The sequence below is a fragment of the Spermophilus citellus genome (assembly GCF_964194105.1).
Source record: "Spermophilus citellus genome assembly, chromosome: 2".
In the NCBI taxonomy this organism is placed as follows: domain Eukaryota; kingdom Metazoa; phylum Chordata; class Mammalia; order Rodentia; family Sciuridae; genus Spermophilus; species Spermophilus citellus.
This window is the reverse complement of record NC_138183.1, coordinates 149,278,682-149,302,355: the sequence shown is the minus strand read 5'-3', so window position 1 is coordinate 149,302,355 and position 23,674 is coordinate 149,278,682. Positions and strand designations below refer to the sequence as shown.

Sequence of the window (23,674 nt, the reverse complement as noted above, 5' to 3'; positions counted from 1 at the left end):
AAAGTAGTCTTCAGTCCAAAGGAAAGTCTTGGAAGGGCAGTACTGAACTGCTGATAGGGGGACCTGGTAATTCTATGAAGAAACTCACCTTGCAATGGGACCCTGCATGGGCTTCTAGTCCCTCAACCTCACTCCTCCTGGGAGGGCTCCACCTGCTTTCATGGAGCACCCCCCGGGCCCCTGAACAGTGTTGACCACAATTTACACTTGGTAGGTATTTCTGGTCAGGGACCTTGTGAACATTAACTCAGCATATTATTATTTCCTTCTTAGATTGAAATGTCCCAAGGACAGGAGTCTCTGCTGTCACCACCTGAACCCAAACACCTCAGGCTTCCCCTCTCCAAAGGCTATAACCATAGATTAACTCGCTGGGCAGTGGGCATCTGTCAACCAATAGTAAAGTCAAGAAATAGGTCTTGGGAACCAACCACCTGCCAGACCCCATGCAAGTTGCCATGCAGCATAGAGACATTAAGGTCCTGGGTGCCCTAAGGAGCTTGCGTTTTAAAAGGGAAGATGGAAATATGGACACTACCATGGCTTAAGGCGGTCCACAGTATGACCCTGTGTATGAATGAATCTGATTCACGGCTCCCTCCTGGGGTGCTCCACACTCTCCATCTCCTAGTCTTTGCATTTATTCCTCCCTAGCTGCTCCCCACCCTCATATCCAATAATGTGTGACCCAAATCCTCAGTGCTCCCATCCAGTGTGGCATCCTCCACGATGTGTTCTCTTGATCACCCAAAAGACATCTCCCTTTTTTGGACCCCTACAGACTTCGGTGGGTCCATCTCACTCAGTCTTCTGCTACCCTGATTGGTGTCCTCTCTCCCTGCTCCTTCCTTCCACATCCTTCTGTGGAATATCACAGGAGGAGGCCCCTCCTCTTCTGAACTTGCCTTGTGCTTCAAATATATTCGTCAGATTGAACAGTACAAGTTGGACACTAATTCTAGGTATATTTAGGAAGAAACAGCATCTTTGGGGGGCTCCCAGGAAGAAGTGACCTTCCACTAAGCCTAGTAAAATAGGCTAAGCTGAGGGAAGTGGTCAGTTTCCTTCCCTGTGCCTGAGATAAGCAGCCCCACCTCCTTCTTGGGAATTCCTGGGAACAATGGAAATTGCAATTTCCCCAGGGGTTGGGGGGCATATCCTTGGAGTCATTTGGAGCCCACACGGGTAGCTTGATGCTTCCATCCTAGAGAAGGCTTTGCACAGTGCCTGTGGACAAGAGCCTGGGCAGTCAGCAGAAGTGCAAGCCCAGTGCAAGCACAGGGAGGGCCGAGGGCAGTGGCAATGCACCCTTATTTCCCCTTTCGTTTGCTTTCCTTTTTCTTCCTTCCTTTCTCTCTCTTTTTTTCTCTCTCCTCTTTCCTCCATATCTCTGCATCTCGTCAACTCCTCTCTCTTCCTTGCTTCCTACCTCCCCCAGCTGTCCTCGGCCCTGCTATTTGATGCCGTCTATGCTGTGGTGTCAGCGGTCCAGGAACTGAATCGGAGCCAGGAGATCGGCGTGAAGCCCCTGTCCTGCGGCTCAGCCCAGATCTGGCAGCATGGAACCAGCCTCATGAACTACCTGCGCATGGTGAGGAGCAGCTGAGGGTCTGCCCAGCCTAGTTTGATGGGGTGGGATGCTTGATTCAAGACACAAGGAAGCCCTTGAGCTCCAGGCTTACCAGTAGGTAGATCACAGTCCTACATAAAGTCATCTATGGTGGCCCTGGTTGACTGGATCATGGGTCACTAATACCTAATGCCCACTGAGAATACATGGCAAGTTTGTTCCAAAGGCAATGACCTTTGAACCTTTGACTACTAAGGGGCCCTGAAAGCCAGGCTTGGAAGCTGGCCTCTCTGCTCAGCAATGGTTTTAGCAAAGCTCTGCATAGCTGGGAAGACCCTCACTCTGGAGCCTGTGAGGTCTCCAGAAGCTGCAGCCTGGAGAATTCTAGCTCAGTGCTGGGTTCTCCCATGTTCCTCTCCATGGCTACGCTTCCTCTGAGGAGCAGCATGGATTTCCACCCACAAGTAAGACATCTCCTGACAGAGAGGCCTGGTGCAGAGGGTCTTGGGCTTAGTGTTTTTTGAGTCAGTTTCAGGGGTATCCTGGCTTCCTGAAGGCTTGAGAGGTGGTGAGCACCTGCCCAAAGAGAATAAATGCTATGGACAGGTCCCTAGAGAAGGGGCAGAGGGACTCTGAACTCAAGCTGGCATCCTGACTTGCATTGAAATAGAATTGGCATGGGGTTATTGGATGTGGGTGGGCAGGAGACTGTGTCTCAGTGACTTCTCCTTTCTTGGACATCCCCCAAAGCCCATGGAATGCTTGCTTGGAGCCAAGGGCATGTGGGGGCTCTTTGGTGCTGTAACTCACTCTCTCTTGGACAGGTAGAATTGGAAGGTCTCACCGGCCACATTGAATTCAACAGCAAAGGCCAGAGGTCCAACTACGCCCTGAAAATCTTACAGTTCACAAGGAATGGCTTTCGACAGGTAAGCCTGGCTGTGTTGCTGTGGTGACAGACTCCCACCTCTTTGTTCCTGTCTCTGTCCCTGGCCCATTTCTTTAACTCCTTGCTGTCAGGTATCCCCAAGAACAGCAGGCTGCATCCCAGGCAGGGTCCCGCACAGCACTGATGTCCCCCTCCTGCACCAGGTCAGCCAGCATGATGTCACAGAGGGAGGCGACCAATGGCATGAGAAAGGGGATGGTGTCACTTAAGGAAGGAATTCCCTGTCCTTGTCCCCTCTTTTGGATTATTCTACTCACTGAATTTTACCCTAACTGTGGAACCCATGAGATTCCAGGGATCCACTGGCGAAGCACAGACTGGATCCCAGATGGGCTGAGGAGGCCCTTCAGCGATGGAGTGGAGGCCCATCTCTCCCATCAGCTCGTCTCTGGCCAACCCACAGCCCCACCTCCTGCCAATCAACCCCTCCTCTCCTGTCTGCTCCCATCATCCCAGGGCTGCTCTGTCCTTCCTGGCTCCTCTCAGCTTCCTACTCCTGTTCTCATTCTCCTTCGTTAACCTTCTTACCTTTTCTGGGATCCTCCTCCATCAGAGGGATCAGGGATTCTGACAGTCATTCCGAGTGTCCCTCAGGTCGCTCATCCTCCCCACCACCCTAATAATCAACTTCCTTTCTAGGAGCCCTTCTCCAACCTTAGAAAAGCCTGGAAATAGGGAGGCAGGTCCTAATCACAGCAGGAAACAGGCATGTTAAAGAGCCTCCTGGCTGTCCACGTGGCTGAGCCAGGAGGCTTGCAGAGTCCCCCCCTTCTAGCAGATGAGGAAGAATCACCGTCTTCATGTCACCATCACCAGCATAACGATGGCAACTCTCACTTAGTAAGCACTCACTGTGGGCTGCCACATAACATGTATTCTCCAATGAACCCTACAGAGTTAGGTGTATTTTGTTAATGCTCTCACTATCAGTGAGGAAACTGGGGCTCCAGGAGACTGATTGACTTGTCCTCAGTGAAGAGCACTGGACACAGGAGAGCTGGTTTGGGGCCCATCTACACCTCCCAGTAGATTCCACATTTCTAACCATGATGGCAAAATATGCATCAGAATCACGTTGGTAATGTGCACAAATGCAAATTTTTAGGCTCCACCCCACAAGAGAGGGGTGGCCTAGGGTGGGGCCCAGGAATGCACTCAGTCATCAGGTGCCTCAGCTTGGGTGGATGAACGTCTGTACCATAGAGCCGTCATATTTGCCTCCCATACTCTGTGCTCATGGGGAGTCCTCCTCAGCCCTTCTCACGTATCCAGCGGAGTTCCTTGTAGAAGGGCAATGATTAGAACACTTTTTGTAAGATCACCCTTCTTGGAAGACAATAAGTCCCCGATGGAGGGAGATGGCCCCAACCCTGGTGCCAACTCTGTTATCAGGTCCTCACAGCTCTGAGCTGGGGCTATGTGATCTTTAAGCAACAACCACCATTTTTCATAGCTTCTTAAATGGGCACAAGGTCAGGCAGGCAGCCAGAAACTATGGGGATGGAATATCACAGAGTGGTCGTTCCGTTGATCTAACCAATCATTTATTGAGCGTGTACTATGTGTCAGGCACTGTGCTGGGCCTGGGGGAAACAAAGCTGAAAGAGACAGTCCCTGCACTGAGAAAGAGCTCACGGTCTGGTGAACAAGAGTGACACAGGAAAAAATAACTTCAATTTTGGGTTATTAAACTCAAATCATGCCCTCGGGCTCATCAGTCCCTGAATAAGTAAGCTGCCAGCCTGTGGGAAATGTCAGGCAGGCTTTTCCCTGAGCTCTGATGTGCTTGGGGGATGCAAAATGAAGACCATTCATTCATTCTTTCAAGAAGTGCATGTTGAGCCCCTTCTTTGTGCTGGCCTGCCTTCTAGGTACAGTTTTTTTTTTTTTTAAGAGAAAGTGTCTGCTTTTGTGGAGTATGTATTCTAATAGGGGACAGATGACAGGTGTACAAACACAAATAACATCAGGTCAAAAGCAGTAAGTACTCCAAGGAAGACTACAACAGGGCAAGGAAGTGGGTGCGAAGAAATCAAAGGTATGAAAGGGCAGGGAGAACGTCCTGCTCGCGCCAGCCCCCGACCTACCCATAGAAGCCCCTCTCAGGCATCGAAAAATTCCTCTTGGACCTCAGTCCTGCTCTAGGAGTGACCCTGGAAAGAACCCACCTCCAGCACTCCTCCTATCCAGGGACAACTCCAGTGGCCCTGGTCTTGCCTCTCACTTGAAAGACAGCTGATTGGGCTCAAAGCCTCTCTGCACCTGAGTTGTGCTTCTACATTAGCTGCCACTCAGACACACTTCTGCCAGCTGTGAGGCCACGAGGTTGCCTGGATCATTAAGAATTGTCATCATCATGCTGGGTATGGTGGTGTATGCCCATGACTCTGGAGACTGAGCAGGAGGCTGACACAGGTTGAGGCCAGCCTCAGCAATTTAGGGAGACATGGTCTCATTATAAAAGAAAAAGGGCTGAGGATGTAGCTCAGTGGAGAGAACTTACCTAGCATGTGCTAGGTCCTGTGTTCAAACTCCAGTACCCAACCATCCATACATAAGAATCAGTATCATAAACCACAAGCACCCACCTTGCAGCCCCCAGACTCTACCCTAAGGCTTCCTTTGTAGTGGCTCACTGCCCTTTAACAGCAGCTCCCAGTAGCCCCACAGGAACTCAGGACTATATCTTTTGATTAGTAAAACCAGAATCTGCTGTTTAACTGGCACCTAGATGGAAGACTGGGATGTGAGTGGTCCACAGGTTACCCTTTGGCAAATCCTGCCTTAGCAAGAGTAAAATTCCTGTTTGATCTCCCTGCACCTCACCCCACTCTTCTGAGCTAATCTGCCACACAAGTGACCATTAAAGAGGATGTGATGTTTTTGACCTTCAGCTGCCCCAAGAGACACACTCCTGGCTGGACTTACAAAGTGGATGGTGAAAATCCTTTTTATGACCTATTTTTTTTTTCCTTTGGAAAATCTGATGAATGTCCTGCTGCTTCTGTCTGGTTCTGGTACCAAGTGGATACTGTGCATGATGTGTCATGGGCACAGATGTAGTTTCACAGCGCTGGTCCCCAGGTCCCATCCCAATCACCACCCAGTCTTTACCTCTTGACAGGTGTCCTTCCCCTGCTTATTGCAGGATGAAGAAATGGTTTAGGAAGTGATAATTAATCGTGCTTCTCTTCCAGGGCGGAAGGAAGGAATGCCAATATCTCTGCCCTAACAGTCTCCCAATTCCATCCAAGGTGACGCTGGCAGGGGAGGGCAAGTGACATGGAGCAAAGGAAATATCTTTTGAGTGCCAGTTGTCACATGTGCACTTTGCAGTCTTGAGAAGGACCCTTCACAGTAGGCCAGTTCCCAGTTCAACAATAAGAAAGCTCAAGTCTTACTCAAGGGTAAGGCCATTGGCCCACGTCCTGCTATCAGCAAGGACCTGGACACACTGGAATCTATGTTCAGGTTTGTCCAGCTCCAAAGCCCATGCCCTCGACTCTTCCACTTCCCTGGTCTCCTGGTTCTTACGACCTGCTGGACTGGGTCTTCTTTAGTAATGGCATCTTCTTATTTGGATCTGGTTTTATTCTTTCTCTGCCGGCCTGGGCAAATGACTATTAAGAGCTGGTTTTGATTATTTAGAAAGCACCACGCAGGGACCCAGTGGGTTGTAATTGGTAAAATGTCTGAACCAAATACTATATTCCCTGCCAGTGGCTGATTAAAGGATTATTACCATTTTAAAAATAGTCTTTCAGAATTCAGGGTTATTTTTTTACTATTTAAAAAAATTACTATTTTGATTCGGCTCAGAGAGCATTTCCCATTTTGGGATTCCAGGGAGCTTCCATTGGAACATGTTTGGGGGAACATGTTTCCTGTGGTATCTGTGACATTCTGAACCTGGACCATCTCCTGATTTTGCATGTGTGGGCATAGAAGTCGATAATGTTGCCCCAGTCCATGCTCCATTTCTGCCCATGTGAGATCCTCATTCTCACCCAATGTTCCCCTTCTCCTCCCCAAGAAGGCATCCTGGGTAATATGGGCACAGCACAGTCCCCTTCCTGATCTGGAAGAAGTTCTGCTTGAAAGAGAGTAGGGAAAAAAGAAGCATGGCGTTAGAAGGCCCTTAATTTCTTTATTTATTTGTCTGAAGATCAGAGATTCTTAGCCCCAGATGATCGGATATGGGTTAACAGGCTCTAATTAAGCCTGTGGGGTTTGACATCCAGAGCTAAAGGTGTGGATCTACTCTTTTCCTATTGGCTCACTGTGGACCAGGAGGTGGGTACCTCAGTTTTCTTCCCAAGTGCAGTGAAGATGGTAGCCTGTCCACATCTGGTTCCACATATGGCCGGCTGAGCCCAAGGATTATCGGAACTAGATTTCCATGGCTCTCTTCTGCCTTCTTATGATTATGTGGAAGGCTGGCTCAACTGATACAATAATAATAGATGGCATTCATTGTCGCCTATGTGAGGGACCGTGCTGAGTGGTGTACATACATATTTAAATTTTTGCATCCTTTTATCAACCCTGCATGAAAGCTATTCTCTCATCTTGTAGGTGGAAAAAAAAAAAAAACAGAGGCAGAGAGATAAAGAAATGTATCCATATTCATAGACTCAGTAAGTGCCAGACTGAAGAACTGAGTTTGGGTCTTGCTTCTTCAAAGTCCAAGGCACTTTACAACTGAGATGCATCCCGGCCCTTTCAATTTTATTTCGAGGCTGGGAGAAGACCTGGAAGGCTGCTCCATGAAATTTCCAAACCAATGCAAAAATGTTCTGTGTTGTGCGTGAGAGACAGCCCTCAGCCTCCCTGTGAGCATGTCCTGGGCTGGGGAATTCACCATCTCTTCAGGCCACATTCCAGATTTTTCCAGGCACTGGGTCAAACTCTACTTCCTAATTCCGCCCTCTGGAGTATCCTAGAATAATCTGCTTCTCCTTTCTTAATAGCTCTCAGATGTATAAAAACAGTTTGATCTTACGTCACTCATTCATTCTTTCATTCCTGAATTTAGACTAAAATCTTTTCACATTTACTCTTTGTCAAAGGCTGGGAATGCATGAAAATGAGTCACAATCTATTTCAGAGCTTGTGATCTTTGGGGAAGGCAGAAGTTGCAGCCAGTGATGACTGTACAGTGTTCTAATCATGCTCCTCTTCTTTTCCTTGAGAAGCAGCCTGCACCTATTCCCAACATGTCTTGTCTTACAAATCTCTCACCATGGATGATTTTTTGTTTGTTTAGTTCTCTATCAAGACGCAAGGCTCCAGGTGATCCAGGGCCCCAAACTGAGGCTCTGTGGAACTACCAGTCACCTCAAACCGAACACTCAATTTCTATTTGCTGAATTAGCTTGCTTACTGAAGTTTGTTTTTAATTTTTTCTGAACTCTGGGCAGTAGGGTTAATTAATTACTCTGGTTGCCATCTTCCCCAGTCTAGTTCTCATGGACTTTTCATGGAAACTAGACCTGAGCCACCCTTTCCTTGAACCACCAATCCCTTTAACAATCTTCCTATGGAAATGGAGAGACTAGCAGGGTTGGCCAGGAGAAGGCAAGTAAAATGTCTTATAAGTTGACTGCCTTATCTTGTTTTCCAAAGAAGATATAATCTTAGTTTTCAAGGGGTCAGTCTCAGTGATTTGAGTGTGGTTTTTATCAGAGGCAGGAGGATAGCTTATCTGAATCACCTCTCCAAGCCAGGAACTCGGGGATCTAAGGTCCTCTTGAGAAGCTTCTGGAAATCAGGATCCAACCTCCTGTCCCCCACAGCTGCAATGGCAGCCTGCATGTCTTTAATCTTCCCTGCCGCCATCTTGCCTGACACAGTCCGCAAAGAGGCCGGTCTGCCCCTTTCCTGGGGAGTCTTGGCAATGGTAGAGCTTGCTTTGCAGCACCCCTGATGGGTATAGAGGCAGCTGCTTTTCTTATTACAACCCTGTACAGTGGGGCCACCAGGAAGTGCTTCTGTTACTCTGAAGGCAATTTGAACAGAGCTGCTTGTGGGATCCGCTCCGGTGATACCCATCTTCTGACCCCTTCCCCCACTCCAAAGGCACTCCAACATAGAACTACAGAAGACTTCAAAGCGCCCCATCTCAGGGGAGATTCTGCATTGATGCATCCATCACATGATACTGGAGGAACAGCGAAGAGAGTGTCACCTCCATAGAGAGGCCCCACCCATCATCTGTGCCCTTGCTCCCAGCCCTCTTATTATAAGCCTCCTCCATGACAGCATCAGTCCCTTGTGCGCTAAGAACAGCCATCAAGGCTCACACAGGTTGCCAGTGAGGGAGGTAGCTCCAAGAAGGGCCTGATTGCCACCGTCTAATGCATTTTCAATTTGAGGAAGGAGTTTACCATAAATATGCAGATCCTTTGAAGCTGCCTTGCTGGGACCTGGCTCTGAGCGCTGGGGTGGGGGTTTGATTGCTGCAAATGAGCAGCCTCAGAGTGCCAGCTCCCCAGTGGGGGACAGACCTATGAGAGTGGGCCAGCTGGGGAGGCTGCTTGGCCTGCCATCCCCCCGGGCCAGCCTGAGCAGCTTTGCCTTTGATGAAGAAACTGAGAGGCAGCAGATCGGGGTGAGGGAGGGTGGTTTGGGGGCTGCTTTGAAGGTGACTGAGAAGTCACTTATTTCTTCTTTTTAATTAAGGAGCTGGGAGAAGGGGAATTGACATGAAGTTTAAAATAGTTGACACCATCTCTTAGAATGTCATAAATTCTCAGAGCTGGAGGTCAGCTAGGCCAACTTTTCCACCAGAGAATGCATAGGTGAAAGTCTCATTCCTGGGCTTAAAACCCCTCAGGAACCCCCGCTTGCTTTCAGGTTGAAATGTGCAGTGTCCTGCTTGCCTTGAGCTTCCTCTTCTGCCCACCCCACTCCCACACTGCCCCAGCCATCCTAGATGATGGTTTCCTTGGACACACCAGGCCGTCTCGCAGTCCACGCCTGCGCACCATCACAGATCTCTGTGCCCACTCATTTTGCACCTGGCCACTCCTCCCCAGCACTCAGCTCAGGAAGTCTTTCCTGACGCCCCTGCAAACACGGGTGATGTGCCCTGTGTGTTGACCCCCTGTGCCTTCATTCTGGGCCTGGGGACTCTTTCAGTGTGAGCCAGCACTGCCCTGCTAGAGTGGGTGCAGCAGTGAGCAGGGCCTGGGCTGTGCAGAGCCTCACTGGGTCGCAGGGAGGGTTGCACACAGCAGGTGCCTTCCAGGTCTTAAGGAGCTCAGAGCCAACAGGGACAGTGGAGCCCTAGGATCTGAGGGTTTGGTTGTCAGAGTCTTCTAAAGCCATGGCTCCCCAACTTGTTCAAGAGAGATTTCATGGGCCAAACCTCCCTGCTGGCAACTGGTACTTTAAAAAATACAAATGAAAGATCCCTTGAATCACTGATCCATTTCTCTCTCTTTCCATTTTCTTCCTCTAAGAGCAGGGCTCCCATGGTTCTTTAGAAGACTTCCTTATCTTCTCTTGTGAGGATCTGGCTCTCCTGGCACCTCGGGGATGACCAATGGTCAAAGGCAGATGACCTCTGAAGGGCTTTCTCTCTCCTCTGGCCTCTCTAGTGCCCTGGTTTTTTGTCCTAAAGCATAGGAAATTTCTGCTTATCAGCCTTGATGGAAAATTCACTGACTGCAGAAACTTATTCACACATCAGCCGGCAAACAAATTAAAGCTACTTAAATTTTTGAACAGGGGGCTGCTTTTGGGCAGAGGAGCAAGATTCTGAAGTGTTGCGTTTTAAATATATTTCGTGTAATGTGCCCGATCACGCTTCTGCCTGAGATCAGCCTGGGGAAGTTTGCCAGTTCCCGGTGACTCCTTTCTGTGCCTCTTCAGCCAGCTCATGCCTGGGGGAGCTGGAAGAGGGCGACCTGCTAATTCCATCTCCTGAAGCTGCCTGCAGCAGCCAGCTCTAAAGAGAAGTGGAGCAGACCCCTGGCCAGAGATTGAAGACTGCCAGCAGGCCATGCATCCACCTTCAGGGTGGGTGGGGAGCCTGGCAGGGGCAGGCAGTGTGGCTTAGTGGGAAGAACCTAGGTTTTAGCAACAGAGGACTCAGGGTTAAGCCAAGATCTCAGTTTTGGGCATTTGGTTCCTAAATTTTCTCCTCAGTAAAATAGACATGATGATCATAATAATATCTGCTTCATGTGCATCATAAAATTATTGAGCACAAAATGGAACATTGTTTATAGCTGTGCTTTGAGGATTCTATTATATTGTGCAAATTTTAGTTCTGTGGTCTCACATGGTGATGTGTATCTATATATTTCTCAGTCTTTGTTTGCAATATTCCTGGAATCTTGCTTGTAGCCTACCACAGGGCACAGAAGACAAAGCTGGGGTGAGCAAGGCTTTCAGTCACTCCTGAAGCCCTGGACGAGAACTGCAAGGACCAGGCCATGCCAGCCATGCTTGGCAGAAATCAGTTCTACCAAGTGGCCCCTCCTTGCTTCGAGAAGGTTCCTATGGCCTCCTCCCTGCCCTCCCTTTCTCTGTTCTCTAGCCCTCATCTTTGTCCTTTCTACCTCCATCTGTTTCTCTACTCCCTCACATTCGGTCCCACTTTTCAGTGACTCTGGGTGGGTGTGAAGCTGATAGCTGTTCCTAGGAGAGGCCACAGCACATCAAGTACCTGCATAGCATGGCATGCCTGAGACAAGAGCAACTGACTCTCCAAGCTAGGAATTCCCCATCTTCCCAGAGCGCAGAGCACAGTGAGGCCCAGACCCACCCTCCCCATGGCCCCCAGCACAGCCTGCATCCAGTGAGGGCCACGCACCAGTCGTACCTAGCCCATCACTGAAAGCTCAGAAGCTGACCGTCCCTTGCCCCCCAGCATTCTCCTGACTTTAGCAACCGGCCTTCCTGAGGGCCGGGAATGATCAGCTTTCTTCAGCCTCGAGGCTTCTTCAAAGTCATGAGTTCAACTGGCACCTGCACTTGGAGCTCAAAGTTATGCGATTAGTAGAGCAGCTTTCCCAAGGTACTTCTCACTTGGTGAGCTGAACAAATGAAGCCAGGCGTGCCCTGACTGAGTCATGTTCTTTGGCAGTAATTTTCTTATAAGATGAAAAATCTCTAGCATGCCCAAGTTCCCTGACAAATTCTCTCCTCAGCAGCTCATTTGAAATATCTTCAGTCTTCCGGGAGGTGGGAGAGAGAAGGGCAGATGAGTCTTCCTATTTGCAGACTCTGCCATGCTCTCACCACATGAGGAAGGCCAACTGGATCATCCCCCCAAAATACTTAAGGCTCTGAGAGTTTTGATTATAGAAGTCAGAAAAAGAGGGAGTTGGGGTATAGGCAAAAGAAAATTTTAAACTTGCTTAGTGCATCTGTCCCCAAAAGAAAGAGATCTGAGCGTCCTTCCAGACCTTCTCCAGGGAGCTTAACTTCTGAAATCCTGAACTAGGTGGGGAGTACCTTAAATCCACAGGAGCATGATTGAAGGGTGACATTTGTAGTCAGAGCCAACAGAAGTGGCCCAAGCTCCACTCCTGCCCTAAGTAATAGTTATCAGTCACTAGAGAACAGTCAGGGTGGGCTTATTGTCTTTGGCAGTAAGAATGGTGACCAAATTCTGCATCACTTCCCAGAGGTTGGAAATTAAGGATGGCAGTCTGAGCACATCTTGGCAAAAGCCAGACACTCAAGTGCAGATGAATACAACTGATTCTCATTATTTATGGGTTCCATATTTGCAAATTTGACTACTTGATCAAATCTTTGTGTAAACCCCAAAACAGTATTTATAGCTTTTTTTTTTTCTGCAGACATTCATAAAGTGGCAAAACATTTGAATCACCTGATGTACACGTCTCTAGCTGACATTGAACAAGAAGAGGCCCTGCCTTCTTGTTTCATCTCTCTTACTATAAACAAGTATCTTTTCCACAGTGCCATAGTTTTGGTATTTTTGTGCTATTTTCCCTTACTAGTAAGTTTTCTATTTAACTTCCAATCAGTGTTCCAGTGCTGTCTGGTGTTCCTGAAGACACAAAGACTGGGATGTGCCTTATAGACAAAATCCATGTTCAGTAAGTTTTGGGTGTGAATTATTATGCTGTTGTTCATTGTTAATGAACCAGCATTATTAAGTGAGATATCTGGAAACAGAAACACATAATTCAACAGGGCTATATATTGAAATTATATATAATATACCACATATGATATATATTATATATCGGCTGATTAAAATGTGATGAGGCTCATAGGAACCTAGCACTTCATTTCCCCTGGGAGCAGAGGTTCAGTGTTCCCTAATTCAGTGTATGTAGCAGGTTTATAGATCAGAACTACTATGAATAACAAGAACCAAGTGTAATGAGATTCAGCCAGGAGAGGAAACAGGTGGAAGCAAACTTAGGAATGGCTAAGGTTTTCCTGTGTGGCCTTCTCTCTCTGCATTCCCTGCTCCCATACTCTGGGCCTCCTGTTTTCTTTAACAATGTTCAAGTGCCTCATCTGTCTCTTGGTGCCCTGCCTTCTTCCTGGTTCCCCTCATGTAGAAGTCAAACCTAGCTCCTACATATCTGGGGCCAAATAGAATAACAAAGGTCCTCTAGACCAGTTCTCTGATTAGCTCCTTGGTTTCTTGCAAATGCATCTTCTTGAAGGAGAGTCTGTAATTAAATGTCTTTGGTGTCAGGGGACTCACTACCATATTCCATCTTGGAAAGCTTTTATTTCTAGAAAGTTCTTCCATCTGTTGGGCAGACATCTTTCTTTCTGAAGCCTCTTGCTCTTGTCCTTGGCTCTGTTTCTTGGGTCCACACATCTGTTCCAGCCTTCTGCTGACTACCTTCACTTCATGGGGCTCAGAGAGGGCTGGTTTGTGGCAGTTGGGAGAAGGGTCTTCCTTGTGTCCTTCATGTAGAAGACCACCTGCTTCAGCTTTGTGTCTAGTGTGGCCTCTTGATGTCATCTCTTCTAGGCCTGTCTTTCCAGGCTCTGCCCCAAAGCACTTTGAAAATGACACCACTCAACACTTTCAGGAATTTCTCTTTGAGCTATAAGGAAAGCTAGCCTCTACTCTTCTCTACAGGTACAATAACTAAAGACTAAAAAGAAGTGACTTGCCCAAGGGAATTTTATAATTCAATCCAATGGATGCTTATTGAGTGTCATTATGGGCCAGGCACTGCCCTGAGAGCTGGGGACATAAAAGGGTATTTATTCACATAGTCACAAAATTTTTAGTAAGTGCTGATTTCATGCTAGATATTGGGGGTATGATGGAGGATAAGATGGAGTCTTGTCACTCATGGGATGAATTATCTAGTGGGGGGGAATGGGCTGGGATAAATAATTGCATAAATAGTTGTATGACTGCAAGTGGGATGAGTGCTACCAACGAGTGACCTAGGGAACAACATGAGTCCCTGCAGTGGGGACCTGACTGATTCAAGGGGGGGCCTTGCAAGCAGTTGAGATTCAGGCTGAAGCCCTGGGGAGGGGAATGTGAGGAATCAAGACAAGGGCCTCCCACATGCATAGGAGTTGACCACAAAGCCACGTCAGGAGGACAAAGCTCCTGATGCTTTACTTTTCCAGAGGCCCCCTCTTTCCCTTTATTTATATTCTCTTCTAAATATGGAAGTCAAAATCAAAGGCAAGGAAACTCAAAGGAATGTGGAATCTTAGACAGAAAATGCTTATGGCAGACACCAGTGGACAAAGAATGATTCCAATGTTTACTAAATGATTAACCATATATCCACAGCCCAGGAAAATTTATATCTTGGGAGAAGTGTAGCATAGGAAATCTGTCCAGGTTTCAGCCTCCCTGGGTCTCAGTTTTCTGATCAGTAAGATGGGAATGAGGGCAATCCCTTCCTAGAAATGCGGGTTGGGTGGGAAGATTAAATGAGGTAACAAATATAAAGCATCTAGTTCCGTGTTTGGCATCCAGTAAATATTCAAAAATATTAGCTTGTATAATTTTCTTACAGCTCTCCTGTATTTACAACAGATGACCAAGACTAGGAGTTCATTGATGCTGAAAATATACTTAGTGAGCATCAGTTATGTTTCAGGTACTGTGGGAGGGGCTGGTGGTGCAGGGTGAACAGGTGGCCTGTGCAAATTCCTCTGCCAGGCCTTTCACGCTCTGAGCATGACTTGCCATTCAGGAGGTGCACAAATACCCACCTCTGTGCAACTTCAACCAAACTTATGAAACAATAGTTACTTCTGCTACATGTATTTGACTCTGTACTCCATATAGATTTCATTTTTTAAATGCAGGTCTTGGGCTGGGATTGTGGCTCAGCAGTAGAGCTCTCGCCTAGCACTGGCACAACCCAGGTTCCATCCTCAGCACCACATAAAAATGTGGCCACCATGTTTCACCCCTAGATGTCACTTTTCTGCCCAGATTTCAAGGCATTGTGTTGTTTCCATCTACACCTAAAAAATAAATGTTAAAAAAAAATTAAAAATGCACGTCTTGACCAACTAAATGGATGTCATAATCCATGAATGGGTTGCAGCCCACAGTTTAACAGAGCAGTGCCTTAGAGCAATTGGGTCAAATGCTTAATAAAGCCAGGGTAGAATCTATTTGATATGGAATCTTCCCAGATGTCCCTGGACTTGCGTTTGATCTCTTACCTTTGGCATTTGCCATTGCTGTCCTATGATGGTGAATTTGCACAGCATTCTGCACTCAAGCACATATATGATGGCTCCTCTCACTCCACTTTTAGCAACTCCCCTTGCTCCTCAGAGCACCCTTTAGTGTTCAGGTGCTAGCTCATACCCTAGTCTCCCACGTGAACTAAACTCTGTGATTAGAGATGGTAGATTTAAACTCAGTAAACATTTGCTCCTTCATGTCAGGTGTTCACCATGGAGGCTGATATTATACAACTTTTTAAGCAGGTCCTGAATCAGTACAGACCACTGCTGTGGATACTGGAACACCAATTCAATCTCCATTCACTCCTGGGATCTATGGCCACTGTGTTTCACCCCTAGATGTTGCTTTTCTGCCCAGATTTCAAAACCATTTCTGTGCACTCAAGAAGACTAATATGTTATCATTGGCATCCTTTCTAATGAGAACTATAACTTAGAACCCTGAGCCTGAGACTGAAACCAAAAACAAAATACAAGTCATTGGTTATGGTTCATCCAACTCTGGTTGGCCCTAGGGAAGAAGAAACTGGGATAGAAAAAACTTGCATTTGGCTAGGGCTTTAAAGTTTTGTCACATCTGAGATTGCCTCAGAGAATCCAAATAAGGGGAGAAGGAAAAGGAGATTATCCTTATCTTATAAGTAGCAAAATTGACTTCTGGGGGCTACATGGTAAACGGCAGACATGGTAGAACCCAAACCCAGATGTCCTGAATTCTGATCGTTTGCATTCCCACCAGATGCCAAGAGTGCTGCTGTCTTACATTCCCTGGGCTTATTATGGCTCATTAGAAGCCGTTGTATATATTATCTTGGTTGCTCATAAACAACACTCTACTGTGTTGTATTAATTGGCTTTCCATGGCTTTAACAAACTCCCTAGATAATCTTCTGATAAAGAAAAAAGGTTTATTTTGGCTCATAGTTTTGGGGTTCCAGCCCATGGTTGGTTGGCCCTATTGCTTTGGGCTGGGTGGCACATCGTGGAGAAGAATGTGTGATAGAGCAAAGCTATTGACCTTACTATGGCCAGGGCTGGAAAGCAGAAGAAGAGTCAAGAGGGGTGGGGGTCCCTCTGTCCTCTTCAAGGGCGTGTTCTCAATGACCTTCAGGCCTCCCACTAGGCCCTACCTCTTAAAGTTTGTGTCTCCTCCCAGTTGTGCCAAGCTGAAGAACAAGTCCTTGACACCTGAGCCTTTGGGAGAATATTCCAGACCAAACTGTAGAATATATGTAAATTTCATTTATCCCCATTTTAGATATGTAAGGTTTCAGATAGGGGTTAAGTAACTTACCCAAGGTCATACAGCTTATACATACTATAGGAGAAAAGGGGTGCCCTATGCATCCCCTTGTTCCAAGCTCCTAAGCAACTACCCTGGACCCTGGCCAGGATCATTCATGTGGGTCCTTTCCTCTGGCTCCATTCAGAACTGCATCCTTCAACAAACAAGTTCATGATGATCAGGGATGTGCATGGGAAGGTGCAGGTCTTAAGGTCAAGATATTCTTCATCTGCCCCAACTCAAACTGATGGCACAGTAGTAAGTAGCATCTGAGTTCAAATCTCAGTTTAAACCCCTATTAACTGTGTGATCCTCAGCAAGTTGCTTGACATCTCTGAGTCTCAGTTTCATTCATTCATTCATCAAAACTTGTATGAAAGCCCCTCACTAAGTGCTGTAATTGTGGTCTGAAGTACCTATATTATACCTGCATCTCTCAGGTGGGAATAATAACAGGGTTGTTATGTAGAATCAGGAAAATTTATGTAAGCAAACCACAGGGCCCAGCGCCTAGCAAGCAAAGAAGATCAGTAAGTATTTGCAGAATCTGACTCTGGAGCAGGACTTAGCCTGCCTTGGAGTTATGTCAGCCTCCCTAGAAGAGGCTGGGTCCTGGCAGCACTAAGTGCAAAGAACAATCGTGTAAATGTACACAAAATATCAAATTTTATGGCATTGTACGCACATCCACGGATGCAGCAGGGATGTGAGGAAATCCCTCAGGGCTTTAAAAATGAATCTTTTTACCTACTTGAAAGAGAACAAAGTGGTAAAATGACAACCCCGAGTGTTTCGAGGCAGGAGGGAGAGGGCCATGAGCCAGCAGGTTCCCTAGTGCTCCCCATCAGTGGCAGGTCCTGAGAGTCCCAGGGACATCCATCAAGTGAGTCCCTGGATCTCCTGGACCAGCCTGCAGGAGAGGGCCTGGGGGCTCATTGTGACAGGAGGTCAGCTCTGCCAATAAGCCTGGCACTGCACTGAGCCTGTTCCTGTCATTGTCTTGACTCTGTAACAAAATAGCGCGCTGGTAAGGAGCACATACATGCTCTGGGGACAGAGAAGGCATGGATTTGAATCCCCATACTGGAGTTGAGCAGCGTGTGACATTAATTCCTAACCTCACTAGGACAGGGAGATTTTTTAAAATCTGCAAAATCAGTATGAAAAGATCTCTCTCTTAGAGATGTGCTGAGGATTAAACAAGATCTGCAAATTCCTGGTGTATCTGTGCAACTAGATTTTATTGTACATCTATAATAATAAGCGAGGCACTCTGCCGGGCTCTGGGGATGAAAGGGCAGGCTGAACCAGCCAGGACGCGTGCTTTCCTGAAGCTTATCACACAGCAAGAAAGACAGAGAGTAAGTGCTAGCACATTAACAAGTAGTCTGAAGGAAAAGAATATGGTTCTAAGCAGCTTGACTATGGGAGATAAGGAAAGGCTTCCTGGAGGAAGTGACCTTTGAGCTGAAGCCCGAAGGAGCAACAAGAGAAAACCAGACCAGGGCGGGCAAACACTATCTATGAAGGTCCAGGCAGTAAGCACTTGGTCTTTACTGGCCTCACAAGCTCTGTTGCAGTTCCGCTGTGGTGTATGAAAACAGCCAGACAGGACATAGACGAGGGGGCGTGGCGGTGTTCCAACACAACAGGTAGGTTCGGCCTGTAGTCTGTGGTGTGCCATCCCTTAAATGAGCTGGAAGAGGGCTGGGGGCGGGGGGTCGTGGCAGGGAGAATTCCAGACAGGGAGTGGCATACACACCTGGCAGGATGGAGCTTGCTGCACTTGAACAGGAGAAGAAGGCAGGTGTGACTGGAACCAACAACATGAGGTGAGGGTGGAGAGCCTCCAGAGAGCAGGCCTTGTAGGCTGCAGTAAGGATTTGGGTCTCTACCCTTAAACCTAAATGGAAAAGACCTGTAGAGCCTGTAAGAGGCTGGTGTGATGGAGGTAGTGGGGAGATGTCGCAGTGCTGGCTGGATGCTGCCATGTGAGAAACCGAATGGAGGGGACACAGCAATTCTAGCTTGAGGCAAGTTGAGGGGAAGTTGGATGAGGTTGGGGAAGGGTGAGGCTGGGGGAAATCAACCCACCCAACTCTGTGATCCCACTGTCAGATATAAGTGCAGGTCTCCTGACTCCAGATGTCACACTGCCATCTCATCGGGAAGCAGCAGGGGACGCCAAGGGTCTTGCTCTTACTTTCCTGTGACCAGAGGGCAGACTAAATCCAGGCATCAGGCCCTCATTCAGTTGTACAGATGTCACCTTTCAAAGACCTGGAGAGCTCCTATCAAAGTCAGGGAGCCCACTCCCTGGCCTATTGCCCCCCTATCCAAGCTTCCCTTCCGGCAGATTCTTTCAGGCTTGGTCTCTTGGCTACTCCACCTATGGGACTTAAACATAGCTCTTGGAAGAACAATGGATCAAAAATAGCTGTCCTACTAGAAGCAAGAAGCAACAGCTGAGAGAGAGAGAGAGAGAGAGAGAGAGAGAGAGAAGAAACCAACACTATGAAAAGCAGACAGATTAACTTATAAAGGCATAGAAATGTAGGCAAGGTGCCCTGCACATTACTGTCACCCTGGAGCAATACTATATCACCACACAGTGTAATAACTGGCTTCCCGATGATAACAATGCATATTAAGGTAAAGATGCCCACTCTATTTAAGAGGACAGAGGAACGTATTCCTTTGGAAAGGATTTTTGAAAAGAATGCTTTTGAATACATAATTAAGATCTCCAAAATTTAGTGCTCAAAGGAGCAAGATTATTATTAATTTATATAGATCTGTGTCCCTTGGTAATGTTGGGCAAATGGTGCTTTCTATGCATGTTCAAGCACATCTCTTACCAGTTATATTTACCTAAATTTTCATATTTGACTAAGCACTTCTATTATAAGATGTTTCTCCTAATAGTATTAGCATCATAGTTAGAAGGGCTACACATTTGTTTTAAATAATGTGATTCCAGTGAAGCAGCACCTTGGCCTCTTTTGAGTGCTATGTTTTTTTTACTTGCTAGCTCTGTGACTTGGGTAAGATATTAACTTACCTGGACTTGACTTTCCAGGTGGGGCAGCACTGAGATTGGTATCCATAAACTTCTAATGCCCAGCCCAGAGGCTTTTTGTGCATTTCGGGCCCCAGCATACACTGGAGCCAGCTTGCCCCAGCTGCAAGAGCCCACTGTACAAATCTTCCCAGCTTTGTGTTCTCTAACATCATGTCAGCAACCAGGGGAGTGTTTGCACCATAGAAATTGGTAAATGCCTTTAACCAAGGCCTCTTTTTCAGGAGAGTCAGTTTTTAAGCATTCCCTAGCCCACCCTGGGTGGGTACTCAAGTCATTACTAATCTCTACAGTCTAGTCTTTCCCCATCATCCTGTTTCTTCTCTGAGTTTGTCCTCTGCTCTGATCCAGCTAGCATACGAGCCACCTGGACCCTTGCTACAACACAGATTGCTGGACCCTCCCCAGGCAGTGTCTGATTTAGTTCATTCAAGATGGGCTGAAGAATCTGCATCTTGAATGCTGATACAGCTGGTCTGGACATCAAACTTGGAGACACTGACCTAATCTAATAAGCCAAGTCCCGAGTGCAAGCCCTTTGGAGGGCACAGAAGAGACTGCATCTTCTGTCTCAGGCAGTGGCACGATTAAGAGTACTGACCTAGTACTTTGCACATATGCTATCTCCTTTAATCTTCTTAAGAACTTCTTAAGGCAGTAATTACTATTTTAATCCCCACTATATAGAGGGGGGAGGACAAAGTTCAGAGGGATTCAGTAACTCAGGTGAGATCGTGTGGCTTATAAACTGGGAAGCCAAGCTAGACCCAGGTCCTCCAACTCTGGGTCCTCACCTGGGTGGTGAGTTGTACAGTGCTCAAGGGTGGGTAAGACTGAAATGCAACCTGAGCTCCACATGCCCAGCTGGGCACTGGCAGGGCCACCTCAGCCTAGAGAGCTGTTTTTTTTTTTTTCTCTCTGCATTAAGATACCATTAAGGCTGGTAGTAGCCCTGTGCAATGCATATTCTCCTCCCTCACTATCACTTCTAGGGCCTCTAAACTGAGGCAGAGTGAGTAGGAGAGAGAAAATACAGAGAGGGCCCAGCAGAGATGTCATCCGAAGTGAACTCAAGCCCACACTTGGGCATGGAGACAAGGCTCACAAAACAGCTGTTCCCACAGGAGGGTTTGGGGGCAGGTGTCAGTGGGGTGGAGCGAAGGGATTTGGCTGCAGACAGAGGCACAGATTGTCTGTGATGTGAGAGCTGTATCTCCTGCCCACCCCTGGCACGTGTGTGGCATCGAAGGTGCCCAGTGGGTGGGGCAATTAGCCTGCATCCCAGGGCGCCTGGCTCTGCCTCTCCCCTTCCTTCCCACTGTCTTTTTGCAATTAGATTGCACTGGGTAATAGCTGCCAAACCATTTTGTTGGATCTGATGAGTTTATTAATTTCTTAGGGGCTAATAGAAGAGTGGGTGGGAGATTCATTTCCTGACTGGATCTTGGGGGCTAATTAGTCTCTTTGCCAGGTTCCCAGAGGTGAGAGGTGGGAGGGTGCATTGCTCAGGCTGTTGGACTTGGCTCTGGATAAATCATCTCTATGCTTGGCTTTTACAGGAAACTAGCTCACTGAGTAAGACCACAGAGGCTGGGGCTGGGCCCCTAACGCAGGGCTGAGTTAGAATTGCCTCCCTTGGGAACAGTGGAGGTGGGAAGAGAGGTAGGGGTGGGAGCTGAGTTCTGCCTCAATTGGTGGGAAGTGTAGGTTTAGGGTGACAAATGGGACTCTAGAAAGTTCCGGTCCTGTCCCACACATCCAAATGCTGACATTCAGCCCAAATCTTTTTTGTTTCTTCTGTCCAAATATAGTCCTTCCAAGCTTAACACACCATCAAGGTCTGGTTGTATACATTTTGAAGGCAGGGAAACTGAGCCTCAGAGAGGAGAATAATTCTACCTGGCTTTGTGGAGTGCCAAGACCAAGAAGAAAGCTGTGTGCCTGGAGTTTGAATTGGATGGTTGACACCCCTCAAAGCCATCTCCTGGTCAGCCGGGTCTGCTCAAATGAAGGACATATTAGTGTTCCCACCCTAAGAGACAACAGCAGAAACAGGGAAGAACCCATTCTTAGGAATCAGATCAGAATTCAAGCCTATGCTATGCCTACACAGAGGGTGACCTTAGGCAAGCCACTAAACCTCTCCGAGTCTCAATTTCTTCGTAAATAACATGGAAACACCATAAGCATTCCAAAGGGTAATAGGAGAATCCAAAGAGGTGATAGAACTTTCTAACCCAACAGTTGTCTAGAAACTGTTACCCTTTTCCCTTCATTTGGAAATCCAGTGCATTCCTCAGCCTCCCTGTACCTTTCTTGTGTAGAGAGGAAGAGGAAGGAGAGGCTCAGGCAATAGCGTGGACTGTCTGGTCTGTTTGAGAGACCATAGGAGCTCCAGAGGCCAGAGGAGGGCTTCCCTGCCTCCTGCCCATGCCTGGCTAACAAGAGCAACCTGCCAACAGGAGATGAGGACTTTCCCCTGCTTCCAAACCAGTTCTAGAGCACGATGCTGGGGTCTGTGCATAAATAAGTCTGTCCTCTTTTGTCCTAAGCCACAAAGACTGTGGGGGAGACCACAGGGAACTGAAAACGTGCAGAACACTGAAAGACTCAGACAAGACGGCTGTGCTGACTTCTTTGGAAAAATCATGTGGTTTAAAGAGCACAGGGCAGTGTCACCTCACACTAGTTGGGTGGATTCTCTGATTTGGGGCTCTTTATTTGTAAAACGGGGCTTGCTATCTGGATATGCATGAGACACTGCTTGCAAACTAAAACCAAACATGAGCATATAGAGAACCATCCTGCCTTAGAGAGGTGGAAAAAACTACTACCCCCACCCCTTTTCCAGGTGGTGTCCCGTCCGAGGGGCATTTTTGGTGATCTCCCCTTTGCCGCCTGAAAGGGCCATCCTGGGAGACCCTCAGTTTCTTTCCTGGAACTGGAAAGGCTCCCAGTGGATGGTCCACAGTCCCCAGTGGACCCTGCCCTCCACACTGTGAAGTCAGGAAACTGGTTCTGCTCAGTGTGCCCCTGAGTCCGCCTGCTCCACGGGTCTGGGGTGAAGGCCGAGGCAGAGCCAAGTCTCCATTGTTGTTGGAGCTTCCAGAAGAGACCCCAGAGCCCTGCTCTGGGGAATAGAGCCACCAGCACCCATGGAACTCAAAGAGAGTTTCCCAGGGAAACTGCCGCTGGTGCTCGGAGATGCCTGGTGGAGGCGGCTGTGTGTGTCTCCATAGGTTGGTGGCCAGCTGTCAGCTGTCTCTCTTGGCTGCCCACCTCCAGTCTCAGCAGCAGACATTTGTCAGCGGCTCCAGCTTGTAGAACTATATTGGGATTTTATCTATGTATATTATATATTTACATATTATTTATACATTTGACATATCATGGACTTCTGTATTATTTACACATAGCATATATATTTATACAATGTCTACTTAGATATATTATTGAAAGGGTTCTACTGAGAAAAACAATCTAACAATCCACTGTGCTATTGAGTTTAGGCTTAGGTAACATTCTAAAATGGGGAACTAAGTAAATTATGGATTTTATTCCCCCTAGGGGTCTTTAAGACAATGGGAAAGTCAACAATAATATATTGTGCACCTAAAAATTTATTAAGAAGTTAGAGCTCATGATAATTGTTTTTAACACAATAAAATAAAACTAAGGCTAATACAAGGAAGAAAGCAATAGGGAAGTAGAAGAAAAATAATTATTAGGTTTCTGTTGCTTCGACAAAATACTTGGGAAAATCAACTTAAAGATGGAAAGCCTTATCTTGGCTCATGATTTCAGAGGTTTCTGTTCATGGTCACTGGGCTCCATTGTTTCCGGGCCTGTGGGGAGCTCATGGTGGAGCAGAGCTTCATACCTGATGGTAACCAGGAAGGGCAGGGAGAGAGAGTGAGAGAAAGAGGTGGGAGACAGATGTACCCTTCAAGGACACATGCCTTCCAACTAGGACCCACTTCTTCCAACTAGGACCTATCTCCTAATATTCCATTAAGTTATGAATACACCAGGAATTAATGCATTGATGAGGCCAGAGCCCTCATGATCCAATCACCTACCGGGGTGCCGCCTCTGAACACTGCTGTA

The 23,674-nt window shown here is 47.3% G+C and overlaps 1 protein-coding gene across 1 annotated transcript in view; it reads left to right on the top strand.

Moving 5' to 3' along the window:
* Window positions 1-23,674, top strand: part of GRIK4 (glutamate ionotropic receptor kainate type subunit 4) — a 418,526-nt gene that overhangs the window by 324,039 nt on the left and 70,813 nt on the right. Inside the window, exons 10-11 of the mRNA XM_081281772.1 lie at window positions 1,439-1,591; window positions 2,395-2,499. Of these exons, the coding sequence (XP_081137898.1) occupies window positions 1,439-1,591; window positions 2,395-2,499 (258 nt within the window). The remainder of the gene's footprint in view (window positions 1-1,438; window positions 1,592-2,394; window positions 2,500-23,674) is intronic.